This window comes from Tursiops truncatus, chromosome 21 (assembly GCF_011762595.2).
Source record: "Tursiops truncatus isolate mTurTru1 chromosome 21, mTurTru1.mat.Y, whole genome shotgun sequence".
NCBI classification, from domain to species: domain Eukaryota; kingdom Metazoa; phylum Chordata; class Mammalia; order Artiodactyla; family Delphinidae; genus Tursiops; species Tursiops truncatus.
In genome coordinates, this window is record NC_047054.1 from 30,479,212 (window position 1) to 30,501,044 (window position 21,833).

General features: G+C 35.6%; 1 protein-coding gene across 5 annotated transcripts in view; it reads left to right on the forward strand.

Moving 5' to 3' along the window:
- Nucleotides 1-21,833, forward strand: part of LOC101339706 (disintegrin and metalloproteinase domain-containing protein 5-like) — a 230,572-nt gene that overhangs the window by 131,211 nt on the left and 77,528 nt on the right. The window contains exons 19-21 of one of the 5 annotated variants that reach the window (XM_033848743.2): nucleotides 14,092-14,251; nucleotides 15,502-15,552; nucleotides 21,640-21,795. In XM_033848743.2, coding sequence (XP_033704634.1) covers nucleotides 14,092-14,251; nucleotides 15,502-15,552; nucleotides 21,640-21,652 — 224 coding nt within the window. In that variant the 3' untranslated portion in view covers nucleotides 21,653-21,795. Of the gene's footprint in view, nucleotides 1-14,091; nucleotides 14,252-15,501; nucleotides 15,553-21,639; nucleotides 21,796-21,833 lie in introns of those variants that run through there. The other 4 variants (XM_073798647.1, XM_033848744.2, XM_073798649.1 and 1 more) reach the window with 4 other exon arrangements.

A 21,833-nucleotide genomic window follows, 5' to 3' on the forward strand; every position in this document is an offset into this window, starting at 1 on the left:
TTAAGTGAAATAGCAATAGAACTAGTAAACAGTGCTGATCAATAGTAGTTTATAGAACAACCAATTAAAAAATAAAATATGTGAGCAAAAACAGCAATGCTTTATAATGAGAATATTTTATAATGTAACCTCTGATACAGCAATTTATTTTACCTCTTTTTAAAAATTCTTTACTAGATATTTAAATTTTGCATGGTTATCTTATTGTTTATTCTTAAGATACATAAACATAGGACTTTTAGAAAGGAGAAAGAATATAAATATGATAGGAATGATTAAAGATATGCTCATATTTAATGAAAATAGCATTGACATGCTTCCTTCTGTGCCATAATACAGTCGGACATATTTTTGATTTTTGGTTTCATTTTCCAGTTATACTTTTCTGAACTGCTTGCAGCCTATAAGACATTCTTCTTTTAAGTAGTAGCAAAATGGAATAGAATCAAATGTAAAATTCATTTTGACTTGAAGCTCTGTTTTAACAAACCCACATTTACTGAATTCTGCTGTCAGTCCATCATGGTGGCATTAAGCTAAGTATCTTGACAAAAGCATTTGAGCATGGGATACTTGGGTCTTATTTACTAGATACAGCAGGTTTTCAGGCTTGGAAATATTATTTTGCAGCTCTTCAAAACTCATTCTCTTTGTTTCTACAGGCTTATTCTAGTAGGCCACCTCTCTGTCAATCAGCTCCTTTGCATATTTAAATTCATCTTATAGGCTGTCCATGTCTATAAGGCCCATCATATTTATACACTCCAAAGCACATTGGATGTCATGTGTTAAATCTCTCTTTCTCAGGGAGCATGCTTTAAAGCACAGAAGTAATCTTAATTAGTGAAATCTAAGTTGAATTCCACATAAATTACAGTTTTAATAAAGGAACTGAGAAGGTCCTTCTTAACTTGCTTACCCATTTCTGGTTACATTTTTTTGAGTTCTGAAGCAGTCTTATTTCCAAAAATATGAGTCATTTTTTCATTGTATGAGTTGTCACAACCTGTGCAAATCATAGAACTACCCAGGTGCAGTCAGTGCATCCTTTTCTATAATCCTGATGGCCCCTTCACAGGTCATCAGATTGTTTTGGAGAAATAGCACATAAATTTCTGCTTCACTACACACTTTTTTTCCTATTCTCATCCTCTATGAATTTCAAAATTAGAGAAGTACATTCTTCTTGTCCAAACTTTTAAAAATAAGATTTTACATCTTAAATATTTTAACATATCTTTTATGGTCAGTAAGGAGTACAGTCGTCTTCTACACTTGTTTAAGGAAGCAATTTCTTTCCATTTTGTGAAGTTAAAAAAAAAATTCTTGGTAAGTGCTTATGCGTTTTGAGGAAACTGAAACTGACTGAAACTTTCATTATGAAAGCCTTTATATCACAGGAAAACAAATCACACTCCTTTTGGTGTTGTGTACCAGGTGTACAGGACATTTGGCAAGTGAGATCTTTTTCTTTTCTTCATTAAGAAAATTATAGACTGAACGGAACTTGCAAAAATTTACATTTGCCCTGTCTGCTAACTACACATATAGATGAGCAAAGTCTAGTTTGTATTTGAGCAAGATAGCAAAAATCTTTTTGTTTTATATGGTTTTATTAAAATTTTCGTAGAAATTCAGAAGCCTATTTGAAACTCTGTTCTGGAAACCAAATTACCTAAGAGCTGGGGGCAATATTTTGCTGCCACATTCACTTGGTAAAATGTGACAGAATCATTACTTCACTGTGAGGAGTCAACAGATGTTATCAAAATAACTCTTTTTTCTCCCGTTGGGCATTTTAGTTGCAATCTATGAATCTGGAAATGTAATTTCACTCAGTTTTGTAGAGCAATCAAGAAACTGAATGAATAGATAAAACATTTTTGTTCTTGTGGTGTACCCAAACTAATTCAGTGGTAGCTATTTTTATTTGAACATTGCTATCTTTTGGGAAGACAATTTGTTTTTTTCATTTAGGAAACAGAAAAATATGATTGACTTAGAAATACTTGCTTGTCTCACTGCAGACATTTGAGATTCCATCTCCATATGTAGCTTTCACAGCTCCTTCTCCACCATACCCAAATCCAAATATTTTTAATTGAGATATAACTGATGTATAACATTACATTAGTTTCAGGTGTACAACATAGTGATTTGATATTGTATACCTTGGAGAATAATCACTGTAATGCGTCTAGGTAACAGCTGTCACCATGCATAGTTACAAATTTTTTTTTCTTGTGTTGAGAACTTTTAAGTTCTAATCTCTTAGCAACTTTTAAATAAGCAACACTGTATTATTGAATGCTTCTGCACACTAAGCGGAGATGTCGGCACAGCCGTTTCACACTGGGCACTCTGGTTTGAAGTGTTGGGTGCAAAGCCTCTGCACTCGACACCTTATGAGGGAGTGAAACAAGACTAAGCACAAAGGGAAAAAAAAGGAGGCAGAGAAAAGATGGCTGGGTAGAAAGACGTTAGTTACCTCACCCTCTCTCACAAAAACACCAGAATCACAACTAACTGCTGAACAACCATCAACAGAAAAATACTGGAACCTACCAAAAAGGATACCCTACATCCAAATATAAAGGAAAAGCCACAACAAGATGGTAGGAGGGGCACAGTAGTGGTAAAATCAAATCCCATACCCATCGGGTGGGCAACCCACAAACTGGAAAATAATTATATCGCAGAGGTTCTCCCAAAGGAGTAAAAGTTATGAGCCCCATGTCAGGCTCCCCAGCCTAGGGGTCTGTCATTGGTAGGAGGAGCCCTCTGAGCATCTGGCTCTGAAGGTCAGCGGGGTTTGATCACAGTAATTCCACAGGACTTGGGGAAACAGAACCTCCACTCTTGGAGGGCATACACAAGGTCTTGTATGCACCAGGTCCCAGGGAAAAAGCAGTGACCTCACAAGAGCCTGGACCAGACCAACCTGCTGGTATTGGAGGGTCTCCTGCGCAGGCTGGGGGTGGTTGTGGCCCACTGCAGGGACAAAGACACTGGTGGCAGTAGTTCTGGGGCGTACTCATTGGCATGAGCCCTGCTGGAGGCTGCCATTTTCTCACCAAGACCTGGCCCCACCTAACTGCCTATAGGCTCCAGTGCTGGGATGCCTCGTGCCAAACAACAAACAGGATGGGAGCATAACCCCACCTATCAGTGAACAGGTTGCCTAAAGTCTTCCTGAGCCCACAGCCTCCCACTAAACACACCCCTTGACATGGCCCTGCCCACCATAGGGACAAGACCCAGTTCCACCCACCAGTGGGCAGGAACCAGGCCCTCCCATCAGGAAGCTGGCACAAGTCCCTTAGACCAGCATCATCCACCAGGGGGCAGACAGCAGAAGCAAGAAGAATGACAACCCTGCAGCCTGTGGAACAGAAACCACAATCACAGAAAGTTAGACAAAATGAGATGGCAGAGGAATATATCCCAGAGCAAGGAACAAGATAAAACCCCAGAAGAACAAGTAAGTGAAGTGGAGATAGGCAATCTACTCAAAAAAGAATTCAGAGTAATGACAGTAAATATGATCTAAAATCTTGGAAAAAGAATGGAGGCACAGACTGGGAAGATACAAGAAATGGTTAACAATGAGCTAGAAAATCTAAAGAACAGACTAACAGAGATGAACAGTAAAATAACTGGAATGAAAAATACACTAGAAGGAATCAATAGCAGAATAAATGTAGCAGAAGAACAGATAAGTTACCTGGAAGACAGAATGGTGGAAATCACTGCCAGGGAACAGAATAAAGAAAAAAGAATGAAAAGAAATGAGGAGAGTCTAAGAGACCTCTGGGACAACATTAAATGCATCTCATTATAGCAGTCCCAGAGGAGAAGAGAGAGAGAAAGGACCTGAGAAAATATTTGAAGATATAATAGCTGAAAAATTCCCTAACGTGGGAAAGGAAACAGTCACCCAAGTCAGGAAGCGCAGACTCTCAGGCAGGATGAACCCAAGGAGAAACATACTGAGACACATAGTAGTCAAATTGATAAAAATAAAAGACAGAGGAAATATAAAAAGCAACAAGGGAAAAGCAACAAATAAAATGCAAGGGAATTTGCATAAGGTTATCAGCTGATTTTTCAGCAGAAACTCTACAGGCCAGAAAGGAGTGGCATGATATATTTAAAGTGAAAGGGAAGAACCTGCAACCAAGAATACTCCACCCAGCAGGGCTCTCATTCAGATTTGACAGAGAAATCAAAAGCTTTACAGACAAGCCAAAGCTAAGAGAATTCAGCACTACCAGACCAGCTTTGCAATAAATGCTAAAGGAATTTTCTAGGGTGGAAAAGAAAAGGCCACAACAAGAAACAAGAAATATATGAATGGAAAAGCTCACCAGTAAAGGCAAATATATAGTAAAGGTAGGAAATAATCTGCACGCAAATATATCAAAACCGGCAATTGTGAGAAGATAGTACAAATGCAGGATATTGGGAATGCATTTGAAATTAAAAGACTGGCAACTTAGAACAATCTTGTTTATATATACACTGCTATATCAAAACCTCATGGCAACCCTAAACTGAAGATCTACAGTAGATACACGCACAAAAAGAATAAGGGATCCAAACACAACAGTAAAGTTAGTTATCAAATCACAAGAGAAGAGAACAAAAGAGGAAGGGAAGAAAAAGACCAAAAAACCCCAAAACAATTAAGAAAATGGCAATAAAAACATATATATTGATAATTACCTTAAATGTAAATGGATTAAATCCTCCAACCAAAAGACAGAGACTGGCTGATTGGATAGAAAAACAAGACCTATATATATGCAGTCTACAAGAGACCCACTTCAGATCTAAAGACACATACAGATGGAAGTGAGGAGATGGAAAAAGTTATTCCATGAAAATGGAAATCAAAAAAAAGCTGGAGTGGCAATACTCATATCAGACAAAGTAGACTTTATAATAAAGACTGTTATAAGAGACAAAGAAGGACAGTACACAATGATCAAGGGATAAATCTAAGAAGACATAACAATTGTAAATATATATGCACCCAACACAGGAACATCTCAATATATAAGACAAATGTTAACAGATATAAGAGGAGAAATTGATAGTAACACAATAATAGTGGGGGACATTAACACCCCACTTACACCAATGAACAGATCATCCAGGCAGAAAATCAATAAGGAAATACAGGCCTTAAATGATACATTAGATCCTATGGACTTAATTGATATCTATATATCATTCTATCTGAAAACAGCAGAATACACACTGTTTTCATGTGCACATGGAGTATTCCCAGGATAGATCACATCTTGGGCCACAAAGTAAGCCTCAGTAAATTTAAGAAAATTTAAATCATATCAAGCATCTTTTTTGACCACAGTGCTATGAGATTAGAAATCAACTATAAGAAACAAACTGTAAAATACTGTATTATTTACTACAGTCACCATGATGTACATTAAATCCTCATGATGTATTTATTTTGTAAGTGGAAGTTTGTACCTTTTGACCCCCTTCAGCCAATTTGCTCATCCCCCACCCCAATGTGTGGCAACCACCAATCTGTTCTCTGTATCTATGAGCTTGTTTTTTGTTTTGTTTTGTTTTTTAGATTCTACATGTAGGTAAGATCATATGGTATTTGTTTTTCTCTGTCTGACTTATTTCATTTAGCATAATGAAATATATGAGCCTTGAGGCTCATCCATGTTCTTGCAAATGCCAAGATTTTATTCTTTTTATGGCTGAATAATATTTCATTTTATATATATATACATATATCACATTTTTGGTCAGAATGATGGATGATTGTTTCCATATCTTGGCTGCTGTAAATACTGCTGCAATGACCATGGAGGTATACGTATCTTTTTAAGTTAGTGTTTTCATTTCCTTTGGGTATATACCCAGAAGTCGAATTGCTGGATCATATGGTAGTTATATTCTTAAATTTTTTGAGGAACATGCATGCTGTATTCCATAGTGGCTAACCCAATTTACATTCCAACCAACACTGCATGAGGGTTTCCTTTTCTCTACATCCTCACCAACACTTGTTATTTCTTATCTTTTTGAGAATAGCCATTCTGACAGGTGTGAGGTAATATCTCATTGTGGTTTTGATTTGAATTTTCCCAATGATTTGTGACGTTGAGCATCTTATCATATACCTGTTGGCTATTTGGATGTCTTCTTTGGAAAAATGTCTATTCAAATCTTCTGCCCACTTTTTAATTGGATTTTTTTTTGTTTTGCTCTTAAGTTGTATGACATCTTTGTATATTTTGGATATTAACCGCTTATCAGATGTATGATTTGCAAATATATTTTCCCATTCACTAGGTTGTCTTTTCATTTTGTTGCTAGTTTCCTTTGCTGTGAAATAGCTTTTACATTTGATGTTTTGCTACTTGTTGATTTTTGCTTTAGTTGCCTTTGCTTTTGGTGTCAGATTCAAAAAATCATCACCAAGATTAAAGTCAAGGAGTTTACTGCCTATATTTTCTTCTAGGAGTTTTATGGTTTCAGGTCTTACATTCAACTCTTTAATCCATTTTGAGTTAATTTTTATGTGTTGTGTAAGATAGTGGTCCAGTTTCACTCTTTTACATGTAGCTGTTCAGTTTTCCCAACACAATTTATTGAAGAGACTATCCTTTCTAGATTGTATATTTTTGGCTCCTTTGTTATATGTTAATTGACCATATATGCATGGTTTATTTCTAGGTCCAAATTATTTTTGGCATGTTGTACAATATGCTATGTTTTGGTTACTTACATATCTAGTCTAGTTGTATACGTTCCTCCATCTGTCACTAGGAACAGTCATTTAGCCTTCTTGTTCAGTGATGTCTGGGTCATGCTGGTGTTAGTATTGTCGTCATTCTGATTTTTATTATCTGAGCTCTTAGAAAAGATCACAATATTGACAATATGAAAAATTAGTGCTATCTTGACACAAAGCACAACAGTTAATCCACAGACTAAGTCAAAGATGTACTGTTCACATGAATGATTTCAATACCCTTAGGTTGCACACTTAAGTCACATCACTCAGAGTGAACATCAGTAGTCAGAGTTAAAAACAGCAACAGCAACTGCAGATAATCTATGCTATATTCACTTGACACCAAAACAATGTTGCTTTTAGTTCCTGGGTATTTTTTTTAAGCTTCTGTATGAATTTTGTTTTGTGCTTCCAAACTTCCAAGCCAGTTTCTAAAAATCAGAAAATTTCCCATCCTGTTAATGGATGCCCCGGTATATAAGGCTTTCCTGACAACACTTGGAACAGTGCCAGGCCAACAGTCATGGTTAGTTACCCTAGGCCACTTTAGGTCCAAATGGCAGTACTGTGGTTGCACCTGAGCCTGGGCTCAGAGGAAACCTTCCAATACAACTAGTTTCTTTTAGTCAGCTGCCGTAGGCTGTATTCATCCCCTCTATTCTAGGGCCTGTAGGTCTACCCCGAAAGCCCTGGGCTGGTATGCCAGCTGACTGCCTGTTCTGTGCCCAAATTATCTCCTTGGGGCCCTGTACCCAGTCAAGGAAACCCTGGGCTGCTGATGGGCCTGGACTCCATGTGGGAGACGCCCTTGTGATGCTGAATGCATTTGGGGGCATAAAGAGTTTGAGAGGCAAGGTGATCCCAAGGAATCCAAGTTTGCTTTATATCCTCATTTTATTTATTTTGAATATCACTGACTTATGTTAACAGTATATGGCCTGGAAAAACCTCAAATTATGGAATTTATCCTGGCCTTATTTGTAACCAGTATCTTATTGTCTTTTGTTAATATTTCATGGATATTTTCAAAGAATGTGTAATCTGTTTTTACAGCATTACATACAAAGATATAACATATGTACATAATTAAATATAATTAAATATATATGTGGTTGTGTGTATGACTTACTTGTTTGCATATTCTAGAATCTAAATCCTCATATATTTTTGTTAACTTGTCTACTTGGTATATAAAATTTATACATCAAGTTTATTTAATCTTATATTATAATTTTTCTTTTAATAATTTTTATATAATCTTAACCCCAGAAGTTAACCACTGCTAATATTATATATTATTATTGATTTTTCAGGTGTTATTATCAACCTTTTAAATCTATGACAAGCCAACAGTAAAAAAATTTCCACTCGCATTTCTTTAATTTCATGAGGCTTCCCAATTATCTTATGGTTGTAGGAAATTTATAATTATTCTGCATATTTTTCTTTCATTACCCTTGACAATCACTTCTAGTGATATTTTTGACCTTTTCTAACACACATACATTTTTATATGTATATGTTTAATTGTTAAACATGCATAACATAAAATTTACCATTTTAACCATTATTAAATATATGGATCAGTGACATTAAATATATTGGTGTACACTGTTGTAAACCCACCATCCATCTCCAGAACTCTTTCATCTTGCAGAACTGGAACTCTATATTCATTAAACGATAATCCCCCATTCCTCTCTTCCTCAACCCCTGGAGGCCACCATTCTACTTTCTGTTTCTATGAATTTGACCACTTTCACATACCTTATAGAAGTGGAATTATACATTATTTGTCCTTTTATTTGTGGTTTGTTTCATTTAGCATAATGTCTTCAAAGTTCACCCATGTTGTAGCATGTCAAAATTTCGTTCGATTTTAAGACCATATAATATTCGGTTGCATGTATATATCACATTTGGTTTATCCATTGATCTGTTGATGGATACCTGGCTTACTTCTGCATTTTGACTATTGTGGATAATGATGCTGTGAATGTGGGTGTACAAATATCTGTTTGAGTCCATGCTTTCAATACTTTGAGTATATACCTAAATGTGGAATTGCTGGATAATATAGTAATCCTATATTTAACTTTCTGAGGAACCACCAAACTCTTTTTCATAGAGGCTGAATCATTTTACATTCTCATCAATGAGTTTTCTAATTTCTCCATATCCTCACCAACTTTTCTTTTTATAGTAACCAACCTAATGAGTGTAAGGTGATAACTCACTGTGGTTTTGATCTCTCTATGGGTATATCAGGATCTATGGATCAAAAATTGCCAGTTTAATTTTTAAGAATATCATCATTTTGTTGAACGTTGTTATCGGAAGATCTGTTGTATTTTATTATCTTTTTTTTTTTTTTTTTTTTTTTTTTTTGCGGTACGCGGGCCTCTCCCGTTGCGGAGCACATGGATCACGGGCCCAGCCACTCCGTGGCATATGGGATCTTCCCGGACCGGGGCACGAACCCGTGTCCCCTGCATTGGCAGACGGACTCTCAACCACTGCGCCACCAGGGAAGCCCGATCTGTTGTATTTTAAATTGATACTTTTTATAGGAAACCTGATTTTTTGTGTGTACATTTTATCAATGGACTATCATCATTTTCAAAAGGCTTTTAGTTGATTTTTTTAGGGGGTTGATATTTTTTAAATGATATGAACTGAAGTTAATAATTTTGCCACACCTTTTTAATAATAATTTTCCTTTCTTTCCTCTTCTTCAGTTAATTTCACCTTATCTCTCTCTCATTTCATAATTGTATTGGGTAATCCATTCAGAATAACAGGAAATCATCATGAAAGAGGCTATCATTACTTCTTAGGAATACTTCTAATATTGTCTCATGAAAAGGCTACTCCTTTTGATTCAATATTTATCTTGTTGAGAAAATATTTATCTCTCCCAATTTTATTTAAAATCAGGAATGTATTTTGGGCTTTATTAGATATGTGTAAGGCATCTATTGAACTGATTATATTGTCTTATATTGCCTTTGAAGATTTTCTAATACTAAACCATCTTGTCTTCTAGTCTGAAGTTCTCTAGACTATTAGGTAATGAATATCGCTAGGAAGGAAAGTGTTTTTTTTGAAGTACAGTCAATTTACAATGTATTAGTTTCACGTTTACAGCATAGTGAGTCAAAGTTTTTATAGATTATAGTCCATTTAATGTTATTAGGATATTGGCTCTATTCCCTGTGCTGCACAAATATGACCTTGTAGCTTATTTTCTACATAGAAGTTTATACCTTTTAATCCCTTTCCCCTCCCCCCTTCCCACTGTCCACTGGTAATCACTTGTTTGGTGTTCCACAGCTAGTTCTCCCTTCAATGGATGGCCTAGGGAATAAATGACCTCATCCATTCTTTCATGAAAATACACTATTAGTCTGCTTGGTTGCCATAACAAAATGCTACAGACTGGGTGTCTTAAACAATAGAAATTTATTCTCTCACAGCTGTGGAGGCTGGGAACCCATGATCGAGGTGCTGGCAAATTCGGTTTCTGGTGAGAGCTCTCTTCCTGGCTTGCATATGGCTGCCTTCTTGCTGAGTCCTCTGTGTGTGTGGAGAGAGAAAGCTCTCTGGTGTCTCCTCCTCCTCTTATAAGAACATCAGTTCCATCAGATTAGGACCCCACCCTTATGATCTCAACCCTAATTACCTCCCAAAGGCCTCATCTCCAAATACCATCACACTGGGGTTTAGGGATTCAAATCAGCATATGAATTTGGGGGAACACTATTCAGTCCATAACATTCCATCGTATGGCTCCCCAAATTCATGTCCTCCTTTTATGCAGAATATGTCCACCCCATCTCAGTAGCTCCAAAAGTCTTAACCCGTTTCAGTATAAATTCCAAATACAACGTCTCTTCTAAATATCATCTACATCAGGAATGGGTGAGACTTGAGGTATGATTCCTCTTGAGGGAAAATTCTTCGCCATTTATGAACGTGTGAAATCAGACAAGTTATGTGCTTCCAAAAAACAAAGGTGAGACAGGCATAGGATAGACATTCTTGTTCCTAAAGGGAGAAATTGGAAAGAAGAAAGGGGTGACAGATCCCAGTAAATACAAATAAAACCTAGCAAGGCAAATTCAATTCGATTTTAAGGTTGGAAGATAATCCTCTTAGGTTTGATTTTCTGCCCTCCAGGCCCATTGGGGTAGCAGCATAACCCCAGAGCCTGCAGTACAGGCTACCCTACTCCTTCAGCTGTGGATAGAGGCCCCATCCATACTGCTCTTTGGAGTGGCCCTGCCCCTCTCAACCACTGGGCGGGGGAGCTTGGCCCAGCAGTGTTTCTGCTGGTGTAATCTCATCCTTATTCCTGAGGTGGTTCACATGCACAGTCTCTTTATCAGATGATTTTTCCATCCACACTTTTGGTATGTTCTCTCTAAAACATGTTTTCCCATTTTTTGCAATATGGATGGACTGAGAATTCTCCAAATCTTTAAGTTCTGGTACCTCCCTGTGTAACGCTTACTTCTTCAATTTATCTCCTTCTCTCACATATTACTATAAGCAGTCAGGAGTACCCAGACTACATCTTCAACATTTCACTTAGAAATCTTCTCAGCTATTATCCAGTTTCATGGCTCACAAGTTCTATCTTCCATAAAACACGAGGTTACAATTTTGCCAAGTTTTTTGCCACTTTACAGCAGGAGTTGCCTTTTCTTAATCATTTTCCTTTTCTGTCTAAAATCTCACCAGAAACAACTTTCATGTACATATTTCTACCACCATTCTGTTCATGATTATCTTTTTACTCTCTAAGAAGATGTAGGCTTTCTCTTCTGCTCTCCTCTTTTCTCCCTGAGCCCTCACCAGAGTTGCTTTCACCGTCCATGTTTCTACCAACAGTCTCTTCAGATTAATCTAGGAGTTTTCTAAAATGTGCCTCAAAATTCCTCTAGCCACTACCCATTACGAGTCCCAAAGCCATTTCCACATATTTAGGTATTTATTATAACAACACCCTGCTTCTTGGTACCAAAATCAAAATTCTCCAGAGAAACAGGATCAATAGTATGGAGAGAGAGAGAGAGAGAGAGAGATGTTTTAGAAGGGACTGATTGGCTCATGTGATTACGGAGGCTGACAAATCCCAAGATGTGCAGAGTGAGTCAGTAAACTGCAGCTCCAGGAGAGCCAATGGTGCAATTTTTGTGTGAAGGGCAGCAGGCCTGAAGGTCAGGAAAGCTGATGTCTCAGTTTGGGTACCTCAGGCAGGAAGGATCTTCCCATATCCACTGGAGGGTCAGTGTTTTTGTTTTATTAAGGCCTCCAGGATGAGGCCCACCCACGTTAAAGAAAGCTACTGCTTTACTCAGTCTACTGATTTGAATGTTAATCTCATTTGAAAACACCCCATAGAAACACCCAGAATAATATTTGACCAAATATCTGAGGTCATCGTGGCCCTGTCAAACGGATGCATAAAATTAACTGTTACATATATGAACAGTGTTTGCTAGAGAAAGATAACAGGAGTCCCTCTCTATAAAATGTTTTTGGCAGGATATACTTATCCGTATATATAGATTATTCTAAGTAAACCTGGACTTATGGTGGAATAGCTGGCTGGAGAAACTTGGTAATCATGTAAACTGTGTAACTAACAGTGCAAAAGTGAAATGACTATTTATGAGCAATCTTGTGTCTACTTTACACAAAGCTCTCCATCTGTGTTTTCTGTAATCAATCTGAATGTGGCACAGGGTGGAGGATAGGGAAGCTTTGGGAGCTGCCGCTGATGCATGCTGGCTCCTCCAGGGAAAAATCTTTTATTTCTATACCTGATATTTACCCATGAAGTTTGGTATGGGTAAGATCTATGTTTTGGGGAGTTTGATATGACAGTTAAACGCTTGAGTCATAAAGGCTAAGACACTTTGGGGTCATAAAAGGAAGGAGGTGAAAAACCATGAACAATAGTTAAATGACTGGATGATTCCCTGAGGCATCTTTAGAAGGAGGTAGAAGCCTTGAGGCAGACTACTGGGGAGTAGTTTAACCAATGGGAAATGGAGATTCCGAGTAATTAACTTAATGAAGGTCACCAAACTGAGAGGAGAGTTAGTAGAAAATATTCTTTGTTGGCTGGTATAAATAAGTAGTGCTTGTTAAAACTAGACAGTATAAGCGAAAGAAGTGAGACCAGTTTTTCCTACTTAGACTTCCAAGGCCACCTGGGCATATATTACATTCATTTTCAAATAACCCATGTGGTATCACTGATTACCCGGAAGACTATACACATAGCTGAGAATCAATCTGCAGTATATGGCCAGAGAGGCTGATCTCTTCATCTGATTCACTTGTTTTCTAATTACAAATATCACGTAATCTTTGTCTCGAAGATACTGGGAGCCCCAAGCGCATGCACAAAGCTGACTGAAAAAGAAAATGTTGCTCCTACCTTGAACTTGCTTAAAACAAACACATGGGGGAAAAGGGAGAAGTGCTGGGACAGTAGTAGGAGAAGTATTTTGAGCCTCAGCGGTCATCCACACTGTAGCTGGGGAGTTGCTCTTCTGACCGTCAGCTCCTCCAGTGCGGCGAAGTGATAGAGTCACAGTTCATATCAAATAAAAGGAAGCATACCAACAAATTGTGGAGAAAGCAGAACTCGATACGTTATGAATCCGGAAAGGTGAATGCAGATGTCAGCTGAGAATCTACAAGAACAGATGAGGAAAATGTAGATATTAGCACTAGTCAGTCAGAAGTGGGTCAAAGCCAAGCTTAGCCATGCATTCTATAAAATAATTCTAGAGCCATTTTAACAATTTCCTATTGCTGCATATTTGATTAACGAACTTAAGTTTAGAGACTACTGATTTTTAATTTTTAGGAAAAAAATTGTAGTAATGTAAGAGAAATTAAATGCCAGATACCCCAGATTTAATTCTCACATACAGGTACAATCCAATACTCTTTGTGATATACATGTTTGAGCCTCGGAAACCCTGTATCAGAACAGAATTGAAGAAATATTTGCAAGTATTAAGTATGTGGTCCATGAAAGAACATTACTACCTTCAATCAAGGAAATCACCATTGGGTGGAAGTTTGAAAACTCAAAAACATCAGTAAAGCGCTAGTAACAGCCCATTTTATATATTAGTTTAGGTTTTCAGATTTTATTATATTCACAGTCTATGTGAATGAAATTTTTAGTTTTGGGGAATATTGTTGGTAATGATACCCCTCCACCTTTTGATTTGGTTAATAAAATCTCTGACATAATTTGAAATGGATGCTTTCCATTCTAGGTAAAAAGTTATTGCTGCAGAGATCTCTCAGTCTTCCAAAACACAGATTTCAACTGATTTTCTACACTTCTCTACCTGTGTTCATCATTATTATTGCTATTATAATAAACCAGAGTAAAATAAGGGAGCTATGCTACAGAGGAGAACCTGAAAGTGAGAGGTATGTATATTTTAATTCTTATTAAATTAAATAAGTCAAGCAAAAAGTAGTCAGGTTTCATCAGGAATAAGCTAAAACTGTAGGTAAAACAATATGAGTATGGCCCAGGGATACATTTCAAACTAGCTTGGTGTTTTCATGTTTTCTCTGGTTTTACTCATTACTAAAACCATTCATTTTACCACCAGTATCCCTTGAGGAGGAGATATGGGTGCCAAGGGTATTGTGGAGGTTTATTCGTCCTCTTAATCCACTGATTCTGTCTAAATAGTCAAATTGTCCATGAGCTTCATGAGAATAAATAACACTGCATTTAAAAAGTAAATAAATAAATAAAATTTTAAGATATAGATCCTCAGACCAGTGGTAAATAACTTTATCAGAACAGCCCACTCAACTAGATATAATACCTATGAACCTGCCTGCATAATATTTATTTTCCTAATTATTGCTGATTTGTCCAGTCACTTCTCAGCTAGAAATTACATGTGTAATTCATACTAATCAGGTTAGGAGACAGGAGGAAGCATCATGGAGTGGGGAGAAAATTATATTTAGCCTCAGAAAACCTGGTTTCAACTCCTAAGTCTTACATATCTTGCTAACTATGATATCTTGAGCAAGGGATTTAATCTTTATGTTCTTAAAATTATTCTCTATAACTCTACAAAATGTGAGATAATAGCTTTCCAATGTATCATAAACTTTTGGGTACACCAAATTAATAAATGAAATCACCATATTATCTGTAATCAGTTACACAACTATTTAAACATCATTATTGAGCCCCTTAGTCATAATTTACTGTATTCTTCCAGAGAGGTATTTACCTCTAGTTTTACCTTCCAAGAAGTGATATGAAGAGAAGATCTGAGTATGTTACGAGAGGATGAAAGAAATCTGTAGAAATATATGGAAAAATTAACTGAAATTTTTGACTGCTACTTTATGGTTTTGGTTTAATTTGGCCTGAGGAGTTAGTGATATCATAGAATCAGGGGGCCTATCTGTAAAATTGAGTAAATGTGAAATGAGGATGTGAGGATTTTGTCAACAAAGCAAGGTGGCTGATGGCATTTGTTCTAATATTGAGATGGTACCAGTTTTATTTTATTTTGCTGGAAGGAGACATTTTATGTAGTGAATCACTCTGTTTCTTTGAAGAACATTTTTTGTTCAAATAGTCACTTAATTGTTCAACATTTTTAAATTCCCCCACTTATTTAAAATAAACTTTATCGATGTTATAGGTCTGTGTCGGAAGAAAGCAGCAGTAACAGCAAGTTGTCACTCAGTGTAAGGTGAGTGTAGAACGAGTGATTGATTAACCATTTGGCATCATACCTTTTGATCATTATTGAAGGAGCACTTAAAAATTGTTAGCTTGAAACCAAAACATTTGTTAATAATATTCTTTGTGGTTCCCATTGTCGGTGATTTTATAATGCTAAACAATAAAACTTGATTTCATTATGTCTCAACCTCTCCTCCCTGACCTACACCAAAGGAGTGATTTTTGTGCACCCACACTAACATTTATGACCACATAAGTTTTAGGATTCTTTTTTTTTTTTTTGAGGTTTGGTAAGCAGCACTTATATGTTGATGACATTTTACTGCCACATAATAAGAGGACTGATATTATAAAAATGTCAGATGTGCTTATAGTTATAATATTATCTCAGAAAAAAATTATTGCTAATAAGATAGAGCCTTGGAGTTTTCATTCATTTTACTGTCTTAAGATCCCAAATAACAACCGAACTTTACACATCAAGGAATGAAGAAAAGAACAAACTAAGCCCAAAGTAAGTGAAAGGAAGGAAATAGTAAAGGTCAGAGGAGATACGAACAAAATGAAGAAGAAAAAAGCAATTTTAAACATCAACAAAAGTAAGCATGTTTTTTGAATAAAGAAAGAAACCTTTAGCTAGACCATCTAACACAAAAAGAGAGAAGACTAATATAAATAAAACCAGAAATAAGAGGGGAGACATTACAAATGATACTATACAAATAATCTTTTTATAGTTTATAGTTCATGAAAGATTACTGTGAATATTTGTATGCTAAGAAACTGAAGAACCAAAAAGAAATGAATACATTCCTGGAAACATACAACCTGCCAAGATTAAATCATGAAGAAATAGAAAGTGAGCAGATTAAAAACTAGTTAAGGAGATTGAACCAGTAACTAAAACCCTCCCAACAAAGAAAAGCCCAGGACAGATTGGCTTTACTGGTGAATTCTGCCAAACATTTAAAGATGGATTAAAGCCAATATTTCTAAAATTCTTCCAAAAAGTAGAAAAGGAGGTAACACTCATTTTATGAGGCCAGCATTACTCTGATACCAAAATTGATAAGGGCACTACAGAAAAAGGAAACTACAAGCTAATATCTGTGATGAATATAGATGCAAAAATTCTCAACAAACTACTAGCAAAGCAAATTCAACAGCACATGAAAAGGATCATGCACCATGAGAAAGTGACATCATGGGAGTGCAAGGATGGTTCGACATATGAAAATCAGTCAATGTGATAACCCACCACATTAACAAAATGACGAATGAAAATGACAAGATCGTCTCAATAGATACAGAAAAAACGTTTGACAAAATTCAAAATGTTCTTATGATATATTCTTTCCACAAATTAAGAATAGAAGGAATTTACAGCATGATAAAGGCCATATATGAGAAGCTAACAGCTAATATCATAGTCAAACTGAAAACGTTGAAGCATTTCCTCTAACATCAGGGACAAGGTAAGAATGCCCACTGGCACCATATGTATTCAACCTAGTACTGGAAGTATTAGCCAGAGCAATTAGGTGACAAAAGACATCTACATCAGAAAGGAAGAAGTGAAGTTGTTTTTGTTTTCAGATGTCATGTTCTTACACATAAAAAACCCTAAAGATTCCACAAAAAATTATTAGAACTAATAAACAAGATTAATAAAGCTGCTGGCTCCAAGGTCATTGTACAATAATCAGTTACATTTCTATATACTAAAAATAAGCTATCTTAAAATGAAGTTCAGAAAACAATCCCATAGATAATTGGATCAAAAAATAAAATACTTACAAATAAACTTAACTAAGAATGTGAAAGACTTGTGTACTGATAACTACAAGAAAGCAGTGAAAGAAATGGAAAGACATCCTGTGTTCATGGGCTGAAACAATTAATATTGTTAAAATATCCATACCACTCAAAGGTATCTACAAATTCAATGAAACCCCTCTCAAAATTCCAGTGGCATTTTTCACAGAGATATTAAAAAAATTCTAAAATTTATGTGGAACCACAAAGGACCCTCAATAGCCAAAACATTTTGAGAAAGAACAAAGCTGGACGCATCATACATCCTGATTTTAAAATATATTGCAAATCTACTGTAATCAAAACAGTATGGTACTGTTATAAAGACAGATAAAGACCAATGGAAGAGAATAGAGAGCCCAGGATTCAATCCCCACATAGATGGTCAAATGACCTTTGAAAGGGTACTAAGAATATGCAGTGGGACATGTTGGTGGGAAAACTGGATAGCCACATGCAAAAGAATGAAATTGAACCCTTACATCATACACAAAAATCAACTCAAAGTGGATTAAAAGTGACCCCAAAGTGTAAAACTCCTAGAAGAAAACATAGGGGGAAAACTTCATATCATTGGTCTTCACAATGAATTTTTGGGTTGATATCAAAAGTACAGGCAACAAAAGCAAAAAATAGACAAGTGGGGCTCCATCAAACTAAAAAGGCTTCCGCACAGCAAGGGAAACATTTAATAGAGTGAAAGAGCAACCTATGGAATGGGATAAAATATTTTTAAACCATGTATCAGAAAAAGGGTTAATAACCAAAACACATAAGGTACTCCTACCATTGATACAAAAAAGAAAATAAAACCTGATTTTAAAATGGGCTAAAGACTTGAATAGATGCTTCTCCCAAAATACCATACTTAGGGCCAACAGATATAGGAAAAGATAGCTCAGATCACTAATCATCAGGGAAATTCAAATCAAAACCATATGAGGTATCACCTGTTAGAATGGCTATTATAAAAAAAAAAACCCCACAAAAGTCAACAAGTGTTGGCAAGGATGTGGAGAAATTGGAATCATTGTACAATGTTGATGGGAATGCAAGATATTGTGGCCACTGTGCAAAACTGTTGGAGATTCCTCAAAAAATTAAAAATAGAACTACTGTATGACCCAGCAATCCTACTTCTGGATATTTTTCCGGAAGAATTGAAATCAGGATCTCAAAGCAGTATTAGCATTTTCGTGTTCATTGCAGCACCACTTACAATAGCCAAGTTGTGAATACAAGCTAAATGTCCATCATTGGATGAATGGATAAAGAAAATGTGGTATATACATATAATGGAATGTTGTTCAGCCATTAAAAAGAAGGAAATCCTGCATTTATGACAACATAGATGAACCTTGAGGACATTATGCTGAGTGAAATAAGCCAGTCACAGAAGGACAAATAACTGCATGATTCCACTTAAGCTATCTCAAATAGTGAAGCTCGTAGAACTGAGAGTAGAATGGTTGTTGCTTCAGGCTGGGATGACAGTAAAGTGGGATGTTGCTAATCAATGAGAATGAAGTCTCAATTGTGCAAAATCTAGAGATCTGCTGTACAACGTTGTCCCTATTGTTAAAAATGTATGCTTAAATTTTTGTTAAGAGAGTAGATCTCATTTAAGTGTTCTTAAGCACAGTAGAATAAAATTTTTAAACCTTGAGGAAGTTTTGCTTCACAAAAGACACCCTTATGAAGGGGAAAAGGGAAGCCACAATGTGGGAGAAGATGTCTGTAATACATATTTCCAATGAAGAACTCATACTCAGAATATATACAGAATCCCTGTAAACCAGTAACAAAACACGGGAAAGCCTAATAGGCAAAATATTTGAAAAGACGCTTCACAAAAGATGATATCAAAGGAGCTCAAAACATGAAAAATTGCTCAACATCACTAATCATCAGAAAGAGACAAATTAAAATAAAAACGAGTGTCCCCTACACACCTATAAGAGTGGCTAAAATTAAAAGAACAGGCAACCTCAAGTGTTGGTTAGAATATCAAGCAACAAGGACTCTCACACACTGCAGGCAGGAGCATATATTTTATCACTTTAATACTTTTATTACAGTTCAGCAGTTTAGCATCTTCTAAAGTTATCAGGTTTCAGTTGTTTACAATTTTCATTTTTAAAACTATCATGCTTACATTTTATATTTACTTTATATTATAACTAAACTTTTATTTCCTAGAATTTTGCAAAGGAGATTTTCCATAAATTTTGAGTCTAATTACCTAAAATATTTTTTTCCTTTTCCATTTAATTTGAATCTGCTTGTCTTTACTTCTGTTTTTATACTTTTAACTTTAAATCTTATTCTTTTCTTTTCAAATATCAATAATCTGTATATAGGTAAGCTTCTGTATATTTAACATAAATTCACTATTTTTTATATAAAAGGGTAGGAAAAATTGAGAAAAAGATTCTGAAATTCATATGAAAGGAAAGTAGGGATAACCAGGTAAACTTTAGAACTAACAATTAGTTAAAATTTAGATCTTTTTATTTTCAGAAAGCGTCTTTCTGATTTTTAATGATTATCAAGTATTTATTAAAATATCTAAAATACCTTGGTAGGTATATGAATTAAAGATAAATTTCTCATAATCACAATACCCAAAGAAAAGTTCCATTAACAATATAGATGTATATATTCTTAAAAATTTTTTCTAAAGAATAAACATAGGGCTTCCCTGGTGGCGCAGTGGTTGAGAGTCCACCTGCCGATGCAGGGGACACGGGTTCGTGCCCTGGTCTGGGAAGATCCCACATGCCACGGAGCGGCTGGGCTCGTGAGCCATGGCCGCTGAGCCTGCGCGTCCAGAGCCTGTGCTCCGCAACGGGAGAGGCCACAACAGTGAGAGGCCCGCGTACCGCGCAAAAAAAAAAAAAAAAAAAAAATAACATTTAAAAAATCCATTATTATGAATATGTAAACTACTTCCAGTTTTTCTGTATTATGAACACCCTCTAATAAACATCCTTATATTATTATATAAATTATAATAGTCTAAATAATAAACTAAAGGCTATATAAATTATAGCCTCAGGGTAAATCCCTAGAAGAGAGCTTGATCAAAGCATAAATATAATATTTACACTCTTGCTTTTTGATATCTACTGCCAAATTACCTGATTGTAATGATGACCACCAATCCATTTGTGTCAGGTTGTAACCTTCATAAGTTATTTTTAGTCATTTGTACATTTGAGTGATGTGCTTTCTAGTTTATCTTAAATTTTACTTTTTCACTACTGTATTGAATTTTCTTTATTTTCCACTGTGTCACTTAGTAATAAGCTGTTTCTTAAATGAGTATGTAATAGAAAGAAAAATATGTAATATAAAAGTAAGGGATTAGAGGCATTTTTGAGACTTCCTTTAGTATGAGGGATGCTTAGTGTACGTTTACCTTTTCCCATCTCTCTCGCTCCACTGATTTTTTTTGTTATGTAAGTTGGGAGTTTAGACCTAGCCTAATGTTAATAAATTCCTGTTTTTTAAACATTATTTTCTTGGTTCCAAAAACACTTTATCATTCTCAGTTTTGTGCTGAGGTTTACAACAAACATTTGACTCTATTTTATGCTTAACTGTTTTCATCATTCATAATTCTGATGGATTATTTTCGATTTTAATGACAATAAGATTCTTTTTAGTCCGGAGAGCTTGGGATACCCAAATCTTGCCTTGACTCTCCTCTCTTGATTTATTCAATAAAATTGCACGTGCTTGTGAGTAGGTGAATCATTCTGTTTCTTATTATAGCAGTACAAGTAATAAACGTTCATTTAAAAATATTCAAAAGAATAAAAAAATTATCATCATTAATCTTAGCACCTAGGATGATCATTTTAAAATATTTCAATATATATAGATGTATATATGGTGTATATGTTGGTGTTTTATCTTTTATAAAATGTGATTGTACTTAGAAACATCACAATTTTTCATTTTTATTCTAAACTAAAATCCGTTTATATACTTAGAATGGAAATTTAAAGGCACTTTGCTTTATTGACCTAGTTACCAAAAATAGATAAACACTTAGGATATTTTAGGAAGCCACTCTAGTAGAAGACTAAGAATATTTGCAGTTGAAGGTAACAGATGATTTTTTTTTCTGGAATCAATTTTTATTTTCTTCATCCTTTCTCTTCAGTTTTCCATGCCTTTTAAATAAATTCTTGTGTTAGAAATATGTGGGCTCCAAAAAAAATAATAAATAACTGGTATTTTGTGGTGTGCTTTGTCTTGTTTTCCCTCACAGTAACAGTCTCTAACAATCTTGGCCTGAAGAGAGGATGGTACCAAATAAATCACCAGAAACTGGCCTAAACCAAGAAGGAAAAAACATATTTCTCGCTCGCCTCTGTTGTCACTGCTGAGGGTTAAATTATGAAATAATAAATCATCTGCCCCTGAATCACCTGAATTATGTCTGGTGTTTTCTCTGTATTTTCA